The 16,239-nt window shown below is 46.7% G+C and overlaps 1 protein-coding gene across 2 annotated transcripts in view; it reads left to right on the top strand.

Moving 5' to 3' along the window:
- Positions 1–16,239, top strand: part of UMOD (uromodulin) — a 248,946-nt gene that overhangs the window by 87,055 nt on the left and 145,652 nt on the right. For both annotated transcript variants that reach the window (XM_069647169.1, XM_069647170.1), the window contains one exon: positions 13,343–13,498. In XM_069647169.1, coding sequence (XP_069503270.1) covers positions 13,343–13,498 — 156 coding nt within the window. The remainder of the gene's footprint in view (positions 1–13,342; positions 13,499–16,239) is intronic.

Raw genomic sequence — 16,239 nt, 5'->3', positions numbered from 1 at the left:
CGGAGCTCCGCACCTTGAGGCAATTTGAGGATTAACATAATGCCTGGGAATAAAGGCGTGAGACATGTGGGGATGTCCCCGCGGGGGAGGGGAGGCAGGCATGATCATAAATAATGAACCAATTTAACAAGATTGTATGTAGGAGTCATCCGAACAGCTTGTATGGGATGGTGTGTGTGTTTAGACCCGATATTGGAAACAAGGGGTTACTTTGGAGATTCACAACCCACACCAACAGCTGCATCTCATAGAGAAAAAACAAAGACAAGCATATTTTCAGTACGGTGTCCACAGGACGAGGTAGGTGGTATCTCCCCGGCCCAGGGCCCCTGCAGTAATGCAACCAGGATTGACGGCACGTTGTGGGACCAACCGAGTCCTGGGTTAGGGCTATGTGGTGCCGATTCCACAACAAGAGCATTACGCGCTTTACCAAAAGTGCAGTATGTGGGCCAACGAACCAAGACCCAAGCAAAAGCAGGGATTAATGCAAGTATGGTTTAACCGGGAAAGTGTTCATCCATGAACTTAGAGGCTTCCTCCGGTAGCGTGAAGAAATATACTCGGTTCGCATGTTCAATCCGGAGTTTGGCGGGGTATAACATAGCATACTTGACCTGGAGGTCGCGTAATCGTCTCTTCACCGCCAGGAAGGATTTGCGCTCGCGCTGGACCGCCATCGAAAAGTCCGGGTATAAGTGGATTCTGGCTGAGCCCAACAAGAGGTCTCCCTTGATTCAAGCCGCCCTGAGAAGGGTATCCCGGTCACGAAAATTTAAGACCCTGGCTATTATAGGGCGAGGAGGAGCGCCAGGTCTGGGCTTCGCTGTAAGTGCACAGTGGGCTCTCTCGATTGCAAATTGAGTGGAGAGTTTTGGGGAATCGAGGAGTCGGAGGAGCATGTTCTCCACGTAGTCTTCCATGGGTTCTTGTATGCCATCCTCCGGAACCCCGATTATACGGAGGTTGTTGCGCCTTGAGCGAGACTCGAGGTCCTCATTCTTTTTCTCCACCTCTTTCAAGCGTGTGGATAACGTGGAGACCTCCGCCCGGAGTGAGCCCAGACCATCTTCAGCGGTACTCATACGTGATTCGATCTCAGTCACCCGACCATCCGTCCTCTCCATGTGTGCCTTGATGGAGGATATCGTACCATTCATGTCGTCTAGTTTACTGTGTATTGTGGTGAACCCTTCACGGATGAATTCCATCATTTTCTGAGATTCTGATGGTTCCGGTTCATGTGCTGTGGATGGTTCCTGTGAGAGCGTCTCAGCACCAGTTCCCCCCGAAGGCTTAGCAAACATGTTGATAGAGGATTGCTTCTTTCCCGTCCTCGTTGACATGATGTCGGCAAGAGTTGAAACCAGGTCCGGAGCGGTAGGGAAGGGTGAGGGACGCCGGGAAGGAGCACCAGAAATGTGACAGGAGATGCGGTGTTGTCGCAGGTCAAGGGCAGGAGTGTCGTCCAGGCCAGCCGCTGTGTGTAATGGCCAGTGATCCACAAGTGTACCTCCGGGACCCTGAGGAGGCTAGGGCCAGGGGGACCAGCAAGAGAACCAGGAGTAGCCCCCGGCAGCCGCCGAGCTGCGGGAAGACCGCCAGGCGGCCAGCCCTCTAGTCGACCCGAATCAAGGTGGGTCCGTACAGGAGATTCAGGGGGTCGGGGTGCACCCTGGCACCGTGAAGAAACCAACTGTAGGTAGGAGCAGGCACCTCCCGCCGTCCCCCGGCCAGTTTATGGTGCAGGTTAATGGGCCCGGGGAATGGGGCAGCCGGGGAGGGCAACAGGATGCAGTCAAAATGTGGATTCTGCCCCAGGCTAGGCGCTGCGCACACGCGCATGAGAGGGAGTCCAGCGGGGATAATGCGTACCTCAGGAGCGGTTCCACTCCGACGGAGGCCGCCTGCCAGTCTGGTGCAATCCGCGGAGACCAGGGACCCACTCGCCGCCCGGAGCCGGTCTGAATCGGCACACCGCCCAGGACGGGGCGGCGGAGCAACCGCTCTCGGCTCCGATGAAGGTCCAGCGCCCGTCAGCCGCTCTCCCGAAGGGCCGTAGTAGGCTGGTGCGCAGGGCGGGAAGAACGCCCCTCCCCCAACGGGAGGCCGCGAGCCGCGGGACTCGGATGAGACTCCCTGGAGCCCCGCAGAGGATCGGAGGAAGCACCCGCTCCCGCTCAACCTGCAGGGGCCAAAAGCTCGGCGGTAAGTGAAATCCGGAGGACAGGATGAAAACAGCAGGGTCCCCGACACACCAGCCTTCCCCTCCGTGGCTTAGGTGGTGAAACGCCAAAGCAAACAGGATGATTATAAGAAAAGGAGCGCCTCGCGGAACGGAGCTGTTCAGAAGGCGGCCATCTTCATCGAGCGCAACAGCGCCCCCCCCCCCTTTGACAACTTTAATATCTTAGTCTTGGTGGGATTAATTTCAAGGCGATTGTCCTTAGCATAATTCATGAAAGCTGACAACAGTCTCTGCAAACCTACTCTAGTGTTCTCAAACAGGAGGAAATCATCTGCATATGCCATCCATGCAACTTTTTCTTTGATTATCCTATGAGGGACAAAAGAGTCAAGAGTCAAAGAATCATCTATGTCGGATACATATAAATTAAAAAATGCAGAGGGCTAAAATGCACCCCTGCCTTAGACTGTATCAGGTGGGAATCATTCTAGAGATTTCACCATCCTTGTTCTGCCTAACAAGGTAGCCAGTATTTTCATGTAACTGCATAATCAAATTCAATAGACCCCTCTGCAGCCCCCAAGAATCTAACTTCCACCATAATCTATCAGTCAACTCGGTCAAAGGCTACCATGAGATAGATTGAAGCAGCATATGTACATCCATTGGTATCCCTCCATGCAGACTCCTGAATTGCCCTTAACACACAGCCATTAATATTTGTGGAGTACCCCTTTCGGAAGCCAGTCTGCAATTTGTTAATGCAGCCAACCGAATATGCCCAATGTTGTAAATGATTCAACAAGAGTAAAGCAAAGATGTTACTTTCCATATAAAGTAGAGAAATCAGACGGTAGTTCCTCGATTCACTCCTAGCCCCTCTCTCGTAAATGGTCACAACTAAGGCTGTGTGCCAGGATCCAAGACACATTCCTTTCTACAGAATACTCATGAATAGAATAAGCAATACATTTGCCCAACTAACAGGATCTGCTTATAAAGTATTGTTCATGAGCCCATTTGGCCCAGGGCACAGACATGCTTGCAGGATTGAATTACTTTCAGAATCTCGTTAATCTCTATAAGCAGAAACCAACTTGTTCTCTCAATAGGGATTCTCCTTGGAATAGAAATTGCAATCTTTCAAAGTATTCCATCCAGCGTGATTCAGGGACAGCATTAAACTGTGTGGTAACTAGTGGGACATCCTGCCCATTCACCAACGACCAAAAAGACGTCACATCACTTTTAATAACGATGTTTAACGTTGCCTCTGTGTCATTTTGTGATAGCTTTGCCCATAGACATTTTCAGTAGTTCCTGTATCTTTGTTTTACTAACCTAGATCTATTCCCACACAGCACTTTGCAAATACCCAGATTTTGGATCTTTCTCAAGCTTTGCCTCATTCCATGCTTGTTCATAGCAAGCTGCACCTCATAAGTATGCAAGTGTACCTTACTACGCTTCCCCTTTCTATTAATGGGGCTGTCGAAGACCTTATCCATAATGGCAGACAAGGAGGAACCGAAATGTTCCAAGTTGAATACTTCCAGTTTCCACTCAAATATAGATACACAGGACAGCATATAATTTAAGTACTGAATTATAACATCCGTCCAGCAGATGCAATTTTGTCCACTATTAATCCTTATGCTAGTGGGACCACCAGTTAAAGTAGCACAGAACACTATTCTGAATGAAGCTTTTAGAATACAGTGATCACTCAAAGAGTTATGCAGAATTTCTAAATTATTACAGCTCTGAAACAAAAGATGGTCAACAAAAATATAATCAAGAGTAGATTTACAGTCCTTTCTGTGCCAAGTTGGTTGTCCTGATTTATCACCCCTAACCTGCCCGTTCAACAACTGGAGACTAACAGAAGATAGGGCAACATGCCACTTCCTTCCCACAAGATACTTGTGATAAACAGGCATAATATCTTGTGTGTAGTCCCATATCCCTCTATCTACATCTGGCATCATACAATACACTTTCAAATTCCCTATTATAATATAGCTTTTACCAGGGGTCAAGTCCTACAAATTAAAGTGGGGGGACTCATCAACAAATGCAATTGGATGTGACGTCACCAGAAACGAGCCGATCAAGGTAAAATATGACATTTCCTTAAATTTGCTTTGCATAACGACCCAATTGCACACGACAATGGCATTTGCCTTTCATAAAAACAACACACACATAAAACCAAGAGAGGATATTTTCTTCTAAAAGTGTTTTTGAAAACGTTAAAAGATGTGCATGTTTCAAACTCTAAGAACCAATAAAAATGTTTCCCTGAGACGTGCAGTACCAAATTGGGACAATGTATCTTTAGCTGTTTGTTATTCTTCACATGTTATATAGTGCAGTAGTGAAGTGTCCAGCCTACAAATCAGACTGTGGTTCGATCCCCGTGGTCAGCTTTAATGCATACATTAAAAGAGGACATTCAATGTTTCTCATTTTAGCTGGGGGGACTGAGTCCACCCTCTGAAAAAAGTGGGTGGACTCCGTCCCCCCGCGTATACCCTCGACTTGAGCCCTGGCTTTTACTCTTCTTACTCTGCCAGTTCATGATGGTAGCAATGACCACATTTAAGACCTCCTCTAGTTTACATACCTCTGGTGAAACCAGACGTCCAGAGCGGGTCCCGCGAGGGGACCTCGTAATATTGTGGAATGGGTTTAACGGCGCTGCCACCATTAGCGGCATTCTGCAATAGTTATGTTGAGGCCCATGGATTCCTGTGGAATCCAGCTTGGTTTCACACCTGCTCTAGAGCAAGCATATTTCATAGGAATTGTGACTAATCTGGACAATTCACCCCTTCTCCCCAGGTTTGAGCCACTGTCCATTGAGGCTAGAGAGGTGAACCTGCTATCCAAGACCCTTCCTAGGGGTCTTGGCAAGTGGGACCTCACTGGGAATGACTCCCTTCTTGGGAACAAGGACTCCCATTCCACCAATGAACTCCCTGTTTAAAATGCCATTTGTAGGGCATGTAGAAATGTAGATGAGTGTGGTGGAGAGAAAACAGTTTTTAACTAACACGTGCATTACAGAAATGCAAAGTATCCACTAAATTAAGATTTTCAATAAAGTCTGAGAATGTGTTCTGAGACTTGGAAGTAAAAATTCTAGCCATGTATTGGCGATCTAAAGCAAAATCATAACTCCAACTGCAGTTCCCACAAACTAAGAAGTAATCATAGACACACAATGAGAAAGGAATTCTTTGGAAAAACTATCTGGCCCACCTGCCAGATAGTACTTATTCTGAATATTGCTTGTTTACATTCTCTGGTTATCAACAAACCTATGCCAACCAATATATTCAGTTCAAATACTGGAAAAATATAAGACTCATGCTTAAATGGACAAAATCAGTTTTTTTTACTTTACAACAAAAATTGTATAGTAGTGAAACAACCCTGTTTTGAAAATGAGCCAACACGTTTCAAGCAATAGCTCTTCCTCAAGGCTCTTCTTCCCCCTTAACTTCTCTCGCCAGCTGGCACTGAGGAGCCCATTAGAACAGACTAAAACAGACATTTGTGGATTAGTGAGTTTTCATACCACGTGTTAATTGGTTGGTCAGCCAGCCCGGTCGTCTTGCCTGCACTTCCAAAATGTTCACCCCTTTTGCTTGTGGCTTCCTTCCAAGAGGCTGCGAAGAGATGTCTTGATGCAGTGCCTTCTAAGTATCGTTTGGCATACTGCTGCTTCCGAAGCTTGCTTTTACAAATTATTCAAAGATGTACATGTCCTCAGGGTTGCTAAAACTAACAAGGGAAATATAAGCCTTTAAATGGTTCTTAGCTTCAGCCTTCATGGTAAAGGCTCCAGGCTGCAGCTCCCATGTTCAGTATATAGTGGACTGTGAAATACTCATGGTTCTCCTTCAGGTTCGAACATGGGCACAAGTCGGCACCAATGAAAAAGTGGCCAACAATAACATATTTCAGTTAGGTACTTTTCAGAACAGACTATTTGAGTTCTACCAACTTGGTTGTTTGTGGTAAAATATATTGCAAATAAAGCATTAAAAAACATATTTACTCAGTAACAGTCGCTACAACTATTGTAGTAAGCTATAAAACTGCCCCTCTGCGGCCACAAGAGTGGTCCATTCCAGTTATAAAAGCGAGCCAATACTCAAATCATGTTCTGGCATTTAGGGAATTGCCATATTGCCCACCAGGCAAGTCCGAGCCTTGCCTCCTTCACAATGTCATTATAGTACCAGTTAGAGCACAGGCCACATTTATTTGCTTCCCAGTTCCACAAATAGTGTCAGCATCTGAGAGCCTTGCTTAGCGTGCATTATTTAACATTAGTACCCGGCACGTGCGGCTGAACAGGAATACTGTGTGGTGATTGGCTCATTTGCGAGCCATACCACACGGTATTCCCGTCCACGCCGTGCGTGCTGGCTACTCTCTTCCCGGCGAGGGGCGTGGCAGCCCCTCAGCCAATGAGGAGGCTCGAAATGGGGCAATCCCCGCTCTGAGCCTCCCCATAGCTGGAGGCTTCCTTCGTCCCCCGCTGGGGACTGAGGTAAGATTTTTTGTTTTCCCAAGCCTTTCCTCCCTCCTCCCTCGTCCCTTCCCACCCCACTTACCTTCTATCCCACGGTCTCCGACGGGGGACGATGGAAACCTCCAGCCGTGTGGAGACTCGGAGCGGGGCCATCCCCGCTCCAAGCCTCCACACAGCTGGAGGCTTCCATCGTCCCCCGCCAGAGACCACGGTACTTTTTTTTTTTTCCTCCCCATCCTCTCCCTTTTGCCCTCCCGACCCCACTTACCTTCTTTTTTCTTCTGGTCTTGGAAGCGTACGCGCTGGGAACACTTCTGTTCCCAGCGCGTCCGCTCCTGATGGCCGCCATGGAAAGGGAAAACGGACTACGTGTTCCCTTTCCATGGCGGCAGTCATTTTTTTTGCTTTTTTTTTTTTTTTTAAAGTGTTTCGGAACAGAAAAAAATGCCATTAGCACCCCGATCCAACGGGCCGGGGTACTAATGGCAATAAGACCCTCGGCGGCGGGCTAATACCGCCGCAGGTAATGCCTGGGGGCTCCATTAACTATATATAACTACGGCCCCGGGCATTACCTGGGAAGGTATTGGCCCGCCACCTCGGGTCTTATTGCCACAGCAATGTTTAACTGGCGCATACATCAGCAGCACACATCAAGTGGGTTACAATTCTGCCCTTAAAACTCATGATGGCTCCTTTGGCTAGGGAGAGCAGAATTGTACTCCGGAATGAACAAAGAAGCTTACATTTGCCAGATTAAATCTCTTTGGGGTGTGGGGCCTTCTATTTAGTACTTTAAAAATGTCCACAGGAGGTGAAATGTCTCTTGGCAGCTTCCCTCTTAAGCAAATACTCTCTGGTGTTATCAATGATCGGTGAAGTGTTGCATTCCAGTTTCCTAATGGAGCACCTCTACCAGGGTACCTTGCATTACCTGGAGGTGCCTAAGCAGATGTTTGTTTTGGTGTGCGTGCCTCAAAGCACCTCACCTTTGAATAGCCCCCCATACATTATCAATATAAATATCTTGGCTGCTGCCTTGATCGTACAGGTCTTGAAGTCCGCTTCTGCTAGGAGAACACTTTGCTGCAGAATGTAGCATAGAAGGCCCCAACTCTTTGGGAAAATAGCTGCTTGCAGTTTGTGTGTTAATTGCGGAATTGGCCAAAATGACCGAATTCAATTTACCAACCCCACCGAAAGACCTAAAATAAATACCACCAAAAGTTCGAACTACAAAAAGTTCAAACCTTTTGTGGTATGTATATTTTGGTGGGGTAGGTAAAAAAAAAAGTAAAACAAAAGCTGCAGGGGTGCCACCCCGCAACACCCGCTCGGGGGTTGTGGGGGACACCCCGGCAGCTGACCTGACTTAAAAAAAAAAAGAAAAAAGCTGGAGGGGCTGGGAGTGGGGGGGGGGGGGGGTGAGGATGGGGAACTGTGGGGGTCCTCCCGCTCACTATACCAAAAAGCATAGTGAGCGAGGGGTGCAGGGAACACATCCGCAGATGACCTGAAAAAAAGCCTGTGGGGGTGTCCCCCGCAACACCCTGCTCACTATACTACAGAAGTGAAAGGGAACCAGCGTTGCAAGGACATAGTGTGTCGAGGTGAAAGGTAAGTAGGGGGTGGGGATGTGTTGGGGGTGTGGGCGGGGGTGGGGATGTGGGCATGGGTTAGGTTTTGGGGTTGTTTTACAAGGAATGTCCTCATGAGAAATGTACGAACATTTATGTATAACATACATTTCTCATGAGGTAATTTCCGTCGCGAACCTTTCCGCCACGGTAAAACAACCCCAATCCTTAATTGCTCAGGAACTGTTGGAAGGACACAGAATCCCCGTAGGTGACCATAGGGAACTGCAAGCTGCGTGCATGTGACATTAGTTAAAGGGAAAGGACCACCTGTATTTCTTCCTGAGGCCACTAGTCATAATCAATTTTTGACAATTTGCAGAAGGTAATGTACACAGCAGAAACATTTTCGTTTTGGTAGGCCATTTCCTGTTCCAGCAATAGGGACTAAGGAATAAGAGAAGGATTAGGCTTCCCAGTTGACACAAGAAAGTCTTGAAATTCTCCATAAGACCACAAAAAAAAACACAGAAGGTGGGCAAAAACACAACCTTGCCTGATCCCTTTTTCCACATGGAGTAGGATTCTTGGTTGAGAGCTAGAACAATCCTGGACAGTGTTAATGGTGTAAAAGGCTATTAGCGCTGTGATTCAATACGATTAACCACAGCTTGTCCTGTAAAAGTGGTTAACATGCTTTTTGGCTGTAAATAGTTGCAGATAAAGGTGTTCCTTCTGGAGAGGAAATAATTCGCATGTAACAGGGCCAGATTGAATGACTGGTCGGTGTTAGACAGCTTGGCTCCAACACCAAGTTATCCTCAAATTTTATATTCTGCACCTTTGCCTAAGATTACAACTTTCCATGAAGAATTTCCACAATAAGGTTATTGTTGTGATAGTAAGATGGATAGTAACCTTTTTTCCTTTCAAGAACTTACAATGCTTAAACAATGCGGTCATGTCAGAGGTATTTTCTCCCTTGAGCGTATTGAAATGAAATGTCAATGAATGTCTTAAACTTCTTTGAGGGAGTACATGGAGTGAAAATAAAATTCCAATCTGTCCTTTTGAAGTCCGCATTCCAGCTGGGTTCAGTGATATTTATCCCCCTCCAAAACGATATCCCTGAAGGACTTGCAGTATGTGCGTGTCATCGCTATAGGCTCTGTAGTGAGGCAAGAAGGGAAATAATAGTTTCATCAACAGATAGACATTAAACAACAGAACAATTTATCAAATGGGTACAGGATGTGAGTGAAGGCACTTGGTTATCACTATCACTTGCAGGCATTCTAATGTTGAATTTATTTTACCTTCCTAAGAGTTTATGTTCAGCAGTTTGAAAAGATTGGTTGAGTCTTGTTCCTCTGCTGTAATCACTATGCCATATCATGATTGGGTGATATATTTTCTTGGCAATTGACTGGGGCCAATTGATAATATGGCAGTGTTGTACACACGGGTAAATCAATTCTCTTAATCTCGGCAGCTGTTGCTTGTACTTCAGGCGGGCAATCACCCCTAAATGAAATGTCACCGGTCCCTTTTGTGGGGAGGGAATGCCAGCACCCCTGACGTGCAACACTCCTCCTCACAGCCTCGATCACCCCATACATAGCACCACAACACATGTGTAAAAGGTTTTCACAACGTTCTACAAGTTGTTTCTATTTCCAGCGCACAGGTGCTGGAAGTATAAAAACCTTAACATGGACCAATAACATGAAGGTCTGCCAGGCACCAGTAGGGCAGTGGGGAATGCTGTAAAACCCCCAGGGTGATAGCGGAGGTGTGCCCTCCCACATAGAGCCCTCATTTTTTGTCGCAGTGTAAACTAATTTCTGGAAAGTCCTAAATTGGGAGGGTTTGGGATTTGCACGAACCAGTTTGCTTCTCCGAGATTCAAACAACTAAAATACATCATCTTCAGGTTGTGCAACTCAAAACATTATGTTCATAGTAAAAAACATTTTAAAAAAATAATATTCACCACAAATTACAAACATGCATAACACAAACATTTTCTTAGTTAAAACGTGTGTTGATGTCTGCCTTTCCTTTTTTATCATTATGCTGTTCATAATACACAGAGTTGCGTTTTATTGCTTCTAAGTCTGTGTTTCTAGATGTAATTATGGGCTTCTGTGAAGGGAGCGGGATAATTTCTTAAAGATACGAGAGATGGACGGATTTGGTGGTCCTGATGAATTTCTTTTCCAAGTTATCTTACATAATTGCTCCTACTAGGGCACCATTGAGGCCGGGTGGGGGGTTGGGGGGTGGGGAGGTGGGGGGACGCTCTTGGAAAGCAATGTGGTGCACATGAGACAGCCTTTCTGCAGAATGTGTGCCCAAGTGATTTTGCATAGACTTCATAGCTGTGGTCTATATGCGATGGCCTGCAGGTCTTTATCTTGATTCGTGCACCAGCAAGTTGCTGCAAGGGACCCTGATTGTACTGTGAATCGGGTTAAACATCCCCGGGTTACTAGTGGAATATATTTAAGCCGTTCCTACCCTTAGCCATTGCCCCAGCTGGGGGAGGGAGGCATAAAATAAAACAATACACTCATACACACTGTGGCTTTTAAAGAAGTTTATTGACATATGTGTGTAGAAAATCCTTGAAAATGTGTTGTGTTTCACTGGGTTTGTATAACAGAAGCCAGTGGTGCATAACGGTGCACATTTTGCAATGAAACTAGAAAGGACAATCTGTCAAGAAAAAAGGGATTCATTCAAAGACACCATTTAAAAAAGTCTATGGGCAGCCATCTGTGCTCATGAAATGGCCGGTTATTGATTGTCCCTTAGAGGGGGACGCAAGGGTCTAAACTATCAATGCTGTCAGCACCCAAGAAAAAAGGTGACTTAGAACATGGCCTACCGGAGAAATATTATGAGGAAATCCCACCTTTTGAGTTGCGTGACTACGGGGAGTTGCTACCCTCAGCAGGCTGCTGCCTCTATAGGACCCATCAGAGAGGCTGTGAGCCTGCCTGGGGCTTTTTGTGATGCAGTGCCTTCCTTTCAGAGAATGGAAAGCATTGTTGCCTCACAGAAAAGAAGAACAAATACCTGTTGCCAGATAATGGCAGCACCCCTTGAACATGGGGCACGCAGCCAGAACCAGGAGCCATCTGCCACTTGACCTGCCCTGCAGCACCCTGGTAGGCTGGGAGAAGAAACGTGGCTGTGTGGGCGGTTGAGTAGGAACACATCAGGGAATCAAGTGAACTGTTGCCTGGACTCAAAGATGTTCCATTGGGATGCGCCGCCCAAGTGCACCAAGTCCACCGCCACTCCTTCCTGCTCCATGGCTTCCGAGTGCTCCCTATGTGAAAAAGAGAAGGGAACAGAGAATTCCTCAGATGCTGCATGACAATGGGTGGAGTGCCGCACAGCCTCACACCCTCATTACTCCCCAGAGGGTGTGTTCTGGGAAGAGGAAGAAAAAAGAAATGAATAAGCAACCATCTGGACCTAGTGCCTCTCCTTTGGGCTGGGAGAGTGCCCCTACAGGTCCTTCTCACCCCAGTGTATGTTGGAAATAAGTGTTTTGCAGGCACCACTGGTGCTCCCAGCTGGGCTGGGGGGAGGGGATAATCAGCAGACACCATGCTTCACATCGATTGCGTTTGGTGCAGTGAAAAATAAAAGAAAGAAAAGTGCAAACTCAGTTTGGGCTCCATCTTTTAGGCACATCTCTGTCGCTCTAATGGAAAAATGACCCCCTGCATGTCACCATTGAATGGGAACATTTGCTGGCTTAGCTGGCATTCCAGATTAAAGTGGGGAGAGCATTGAAAAAAAGTGGATGCAAATGGATTGAGCTCACCTGGGGTTTGCCATATGGTTGCCCCTCTGAGGCCTGAGGAAAATAAAGTGAATTTTACAATGAAGAATCCCTGTCTTCGCTTGCCCTTGCAGAGTGGGGGTGTTGTTAAGTGGAAAAAAGAGAGTGTCAACGTAGGTTTATAGTGTCATATAGTCGGGTCTGTGGTTCAGTGCACTCACTACAGTGGCCTGTGCTTGACCTCATAGTCACAGTTTGAAATCCCGTCAGGTCCACTCTGCCCTTCATCCTTCCGAGGTCCATAAAATGAGTACCATTGAGTTGGGTGACAATACATGTCTGGAGTGAACCTGTGCTCTACAAGTACACATGCTATGTCATTGCAAATGTTGAGAAGTGTTAACTGTTTGCAACACAAGTTATAGAGTTTAAGAAGTACATATATGTCATGGAAGAAAATGTTGCATTGTTACTCTTGTTGCCCATTATATGAGAAATATATATAGAACTCCCTCTGGCTGGATTGTATTGATGAATCACTTAGGTAAAGTTTTTTTGCACTGGTGTTTATTTATTTGCACTAATAGTCTTTCACCTCCAGGCACTCATGGGTTTGGGCGTGCATTAATATTTTCATTATATTTGGCCCTAGATGTTGCTCATCCGCCCAGGATCACACACTGCTTTTATAAATAACTCAGAGATGCCACTACAGTGGTGGTGTAGCCATCTCCTTTGTAATCTTCTTCCATCACAGCTGTTTCCTGTGCAGATGCAGCTAGGATGTTATCCACCGGTTCCTTTTCGTGGTACCCTTACACAATTTAGTGCGTAAATGACAACCCTTTCTCTCTCTTAGTTTACTGTTTTATCGGCAAAACACACACACACACACACACACACACACACACACACACACACACACACACACACACACACACACACACACACACACACACACACACACACACACACACACACACACACACACACACACACACACACACACACACACACACACACACACACACACACACACACACACACACACACACACACACACACACACACACACACACACACACACACACACACACACACACACACACACACACACACACACTCACTCCCCCTCCCCCTCCCCCCTCATATAAAACTAAAGTGTAGAAATGGGAAGGAAGCATGATTTTGAAAGGTAACTTCCGTTTGCAACTCTTTATTTCTATCGACAGAGGGCGCATCTCTGACATACTTGGTGGACACAACCGGTTCCATGACAGATGATCTTCAGCAATTAAAGATAGCCAACGACTGGCTTTTGGATAGAGTGTCAGCGCGATTTCCCTGTGGTGTAAGAAAATACACAATGGTGGAATTCAATGATCCAGGTACTTTTCCTTCATTCTGATTTCTGCTCAATGTTGTTTATAAACAATTGAATGTCCCGTTGCTTAATGTAAAAAACCCTTGATCTTGGAAAGAGGCACGAGCCGTTACCTAATAAACCGTGAGTCTGCGACCTGTGGCACTCCAGATGTTCCGGACTGCGTCTCTCATGGTCCCGCACCTTTGACTATGCTGGCTAGGACTGATGGGAGTTGTAGTCCAAACATGTAAAAAGCCAACAGTTGCAGACCCCTATTTCCATATGTCATTTGGCAATTTCCCCACCCTCCCTTTTTGTAGCGTGATTGTGTTTCAATCCTTACTTAGATCACACGGTCACAACAGTAGGTCTTTAGAAAACACAAAAAATAAAGAAATAAAATAATAAATACATGTCGATATACAAAAATTGGGGTGCACATGGAACCAGCCACACAAGATTGATGTTAACAGTCAAGCTGAGTACACAATGCTATGCCTACAATTAATAACCACAAAACCAGTTAAGTTCATCAGGTAGGGATACCTGCCATTAACCCTACATGCCCTCACCCATCACACATTACATCATTGATGATTTGCCGGCTATGATATGATATTGCATTCATAACGCACCTATTCACAAGTGTTTCAAGGCGCAACGAGGCAAGAAAGGGGGAACAATGGGAAGACAGAGACAATGATTTTACTAGGCCAGGGGACATTGAGATCGCACAAGTGCAGGGAGGGGGGAGAGGAAAAGTGTGAAGGATAATGAGAGGGGGCAGTGCAGTACATGGGAACAAACAGTAAAACAATGAATAAGTGAGGCCAACTGGTGGCAAGTGCAAAGGGTAAGTGCAGACATCAAGTGTCCAAGTGAAGGTAGGGGGACTGTAGGGATACAGAAAACAGACCTCAACTGCAAGGATTGCCAGGGAGGCAGTGCAGGTGTGCAAATGGCGGGGAGGGGACCTGGGCCCAAGATCAGAGGGTAGCCAGGAGACCAGTGCAGTTTCAATTTCATCCAGGAGTTCAGCAGAGGAGAGGAAGAGAGAAAGCAGAAGCAAAGATGAAGGTCTTGAGGTTCTTCCGGAACCAGAGACGGTTCTGTTCAAGTTTCATAGAGACAGGGAGGCTGCTCCAGAGGGAGGCCCCAGCTGAAGAAAGAGATCTACCACCAACTCGTTGCTTGGAGTAGCGACTGACCCTGAGGGAGTTGGAGGCGGAGGAGTGGCGAGCTTGAGAAGGAAGATATTTACGAAGAGAGAGTTGGAGGTATTGAGACCCCAAGCCCCAGAAGGCCTTGTGGACAATGCAGAGGGTTTTGGACTTAATCCTCACAGCCACTAGGAGCCAGTGCAGAGATTTCAGTACTGGAGAGATACGATACCTGGGCTTGGGGCCAAGGACAAGTCTCACAGTCCTGTTTTGGATGAGTTGCAGAGGGCAGAGACAGCACGCCATAAGACATTATTGTATTAACGATGGCACTGCAGTTATACTCTGTGGAAACAGTGTTCCATCAATGCTTCATGTTAAATATGACTGTCACAGACCCACAGGAAATGGTCTAGGCATGCATTGTGCATGCCCGGACTGCAGCATGCATCGTGTGCAGTGCTCCTGTTATCCGTACTCGCAAGTCTTGTCCCACAACCATGTTCTGTTGGTACTACTCACAGAGCGTGGTCTGCAGCCATGACCTGAGCACACTAAATACATTGCACAATGTTTGCTATATTTTGTGACACAAAGAATGTCACAATATAAAAAGATACATAACGTTTATTAGCACCCAGAGGAGTGGGAGCAGCAATTAGTTTCCTTGGATCGCGGCGGCTGACACTGCTAATCTGCCCTCGTCCCATTGAACCTGAAAGCTGCTTCCCGTGCCCTACAGCACCATCTTCCACTCACCCTCCCTTATCGTTTCTTTTATGGTCACCTGCCCCACTTACCGCTTTTCATCGGCAGCACCTCTGTCGCTGCTGCGCTTCTGCTGCTGCTCCATGGCCGCCATGAAAATGGAAGAGTGGCTCCAAATAGATCCCTGCCTTCAATATGGTGGCCATCTTTAGACAGCATTTTCATTCATTGAACGGGACACTGTGTGCATCATGTTCGTTGAATGAAAATACAATTTATTTAGCAACCCGGGTTTCTGGAAAAGGAAACCCTGTGTGCTAATAGCGTTAAGCACCCGTTCCAACGGGTAGAATGGGTGTTAACATCCCGGGGCCCTGGTTAAATGCCCTCACTTCGCTCAAGCCTTTAACTCGGGCCCGGGCCATTAACACCTGTTCCAGCCCCCAGGTGCTTAACGCCATAGTAATAACTGCATTCTGACCATTCTGTCTTCAAAAGCAGACAGGTAAACAGAAATGCAATTGCCAGGCAAGATTTCTTTTAAGAAGGTACTTCATCAAAATTAATGTTTGCCCAAAAAAAGATGACTGCTTTGGACATAACATGGGCTTGACACCAGGTTCCGTGTCGCGTTTAATTGTAGCTGACAGTAAAGAGGAAGGTTGCAGTGGCCGGTGGCAGTGCAGCTCAGATAGGTGCGAGGAGAGTGAGTCTGGCGTGGGTTGTATGACTGAGGCCATAAGTGCGGCTGATGAAGAAGGGAGGAGCTCAGGCTAGAGGAAGACAATAGCACAAAAGTGCAGGGGAGCCAGCAGCTCCCTCTGAAGGTGGACTTTCACTACATATTTATGCCCAGCATTTGGGGGAGCTGATTGGCCTGCTTCTTCAGGCACTG

This window comes from Ambystoma mexicanum, chromosome 2q (genome assembly GCF_040938575.1).
Source record: "Ambystoma mexicanum isolate Mex_15411 chromosome 2q, UKY_AmexF1_1, whole genome shotgun sequence".
NCBI lineage: Eukaryota > Metazoa > Chordata > Amphibia > Caudata > Ambystomatidae > Ambystoma > Ambystoma mexicanum.
Note: the sequence above shows the minus strand (reverse complement) of the source record. Positions and strands in the feature narration are given on the sequence as shown.